Source organism: Lipotes vexillifer, unplaced genomic scaffold, assembly GCF_000442215.2.
Source record: "Lipotes vexillifer unplaced genomic scaffold, Lipotes_vexillifer_v1.1 scaffold182, whole genome shotgun sequence".
Lineage (NCBI taxonomy): Eukaryota > Metazoa > Chordata > Mammalia > Artiodactyla > Lipotidae > Lipotes > Lipotes vexillifer.
Genome location: NW_006798798.1, coordinates 5,716,050 through 5,717,543, shown reverse-complemented (window position 1 = coordinate 5,717,543; position 1,494 = coordinate 5,716,050). Strand labels below are relative to the sequence as shown.

At 57.8% G+C, this 1,494-nt stretch overlaps 1 protein-coding gene across 1 annotated transcript in view; it reads left to right on the top strand.

The window, feature by feature from the left end:
* The first annotated feature begins 1,030 nt into the window (after positions 1-1,030).
* ATP4A (ATPase H+/K+ transporting subunit alpha) overlaps positions 1,031-1,494 on the top strand; it is a 13,546-nt gene continuing 13,082 nt past the window's right edge. The window contains exons 1-3 of the mRNA XM_007470995.1: positions 1,031-1,064; positions 1,151-1,291; positions 1,390-1,449. Of these exons, the coding sequence (XP_007471057.1) occupies positions 1,053-1,064; positions 1,151-1,291; positions 1,390-1,449 (213 nt within the window). The 5' untranslated portion in view covers positions 1,031-1,052. The remainder of the gene's footprint in view (positions 1,065-1,150; positions 1,292-1,389; positions 1,450-1,494) is intronic.

Genomic DNA, 1,494 nt, shown 5'->3' with positions numbered 1-1,494 from the left:
TTCCCTACTTTGCACCGTGGTTTCCCCACCTGGGCAGGTTGGGGTGGGGACAGGGGAATGATTGAGGGCTGTGATGGCTGTAGCTGGAGTGTGGCATGCCTCTGGGGTCCTCTGAGCCTCAGTTTCCCCCTCTGCACAATGGGAATAATAGTGCTGCCTTCACAGGGGTTTCTTGCAAGGACCCATGAGAACACATATGTGTAGTACCTGGCACATGTTTGGCAGTGCTGCTGTGAAATGTGAGTGTTTTCATTGATGGTACCATATGAGAGCCAGGCTCCTGGGTCAAACCTGGGCTGGAATCCTGTCCCTGATACTTAGTCATCGCAACCTTAGGCAAAGTCCTTGAACTCTGTGCCTCAGTTTCCCCATCTGTACAATGGGGGCTAATAAGAGACCGTAACTTTGCAGGGCTGTTGTGAGGAGCTAAGGAAGCATTCAAGCAAAGCACACAGGGCAGACCCAGCACTGAGCAAGTGCTCCCTGAACTGACAGCTATTACAGCGACTGCTGAGAGCCCCCTCCCCCCCCACCCCTCCTCCAGGTATCTGGCGCCTGCTATTTGGCTTAGAAGAGGACACTCCGGCAGCCAATCTGCCTGGTTCTGAGTCCTGCCTCCCACGTCCTAGCCTGGGGACATGGGCAAGTGACTTCACCCCTCTGTGCCTCAGTCTCCCCATCTGTAAGGGGAGTGGGTAAGAATGGCACTCACCTCAAAGGGTAGTTGTGAGGTTAAATAAATTAATATGTGAAAGCCCTTAGCACAGTGCCAGGCACATAATGAGCACCGTATGTTTGCTATTCCTCTTGTTAGTACAGCTATTCCCAGTGGTTCCCTGATCTCAGTGACAGGTTGCGATGGGGTCCGGGCAGGTAGAGCAGCCCAGTAGGGAATGCCCAAGCTGCCCGGGCCTGGAGGTCACCCCAAGGAGCCCCGTGATCAGCTGTAATCAGGTCCGCCCTGCTCCACCTCCTCTCTCCCTGGGTATATCAGGGCTGGTCCAGGTCCCAGGTTCCGTCTCCGGCAAAGGAGGGCGGCTGCACCGGGCACCATGGGGAAGGCAGTGAGTAGGGTCAGGGGTCGGGGCGTGGAGGTTGGAGGCAAGGGTTCCAGAGGGACCTGATGCCTTCCCCGTCTCCCAACCCCCAGGAGAATTACGAGCTGCACCAGGTAGAGCTGGGTCCTGGTCCCAGTGGGGACATGGCGGCCAAGATGAGCAAGAAGAAGGCGGGCAGTGGAGGGGGCAAGAGGAAGGAGAAGCTGGAGAACATGAGGAAGGAGACGGAGATCGTGAGCAGAGGCCCCAGGGGGCCTGGTGGGGTGGGGGGCTGGGCAAGGGCAGGGGTGGGGACCCTCAAGACAGTGAGCATTGTGCCTCCTCCATGCAGAACGACCACCAGCTGTCAGTGCCCGAGCTGGAACAGAAATACCGGACCAGTGCGACCAAGGTGAGCGGGAGCAGAGGGAGGGGTGGGTATAGGGAAGAGGGGGGG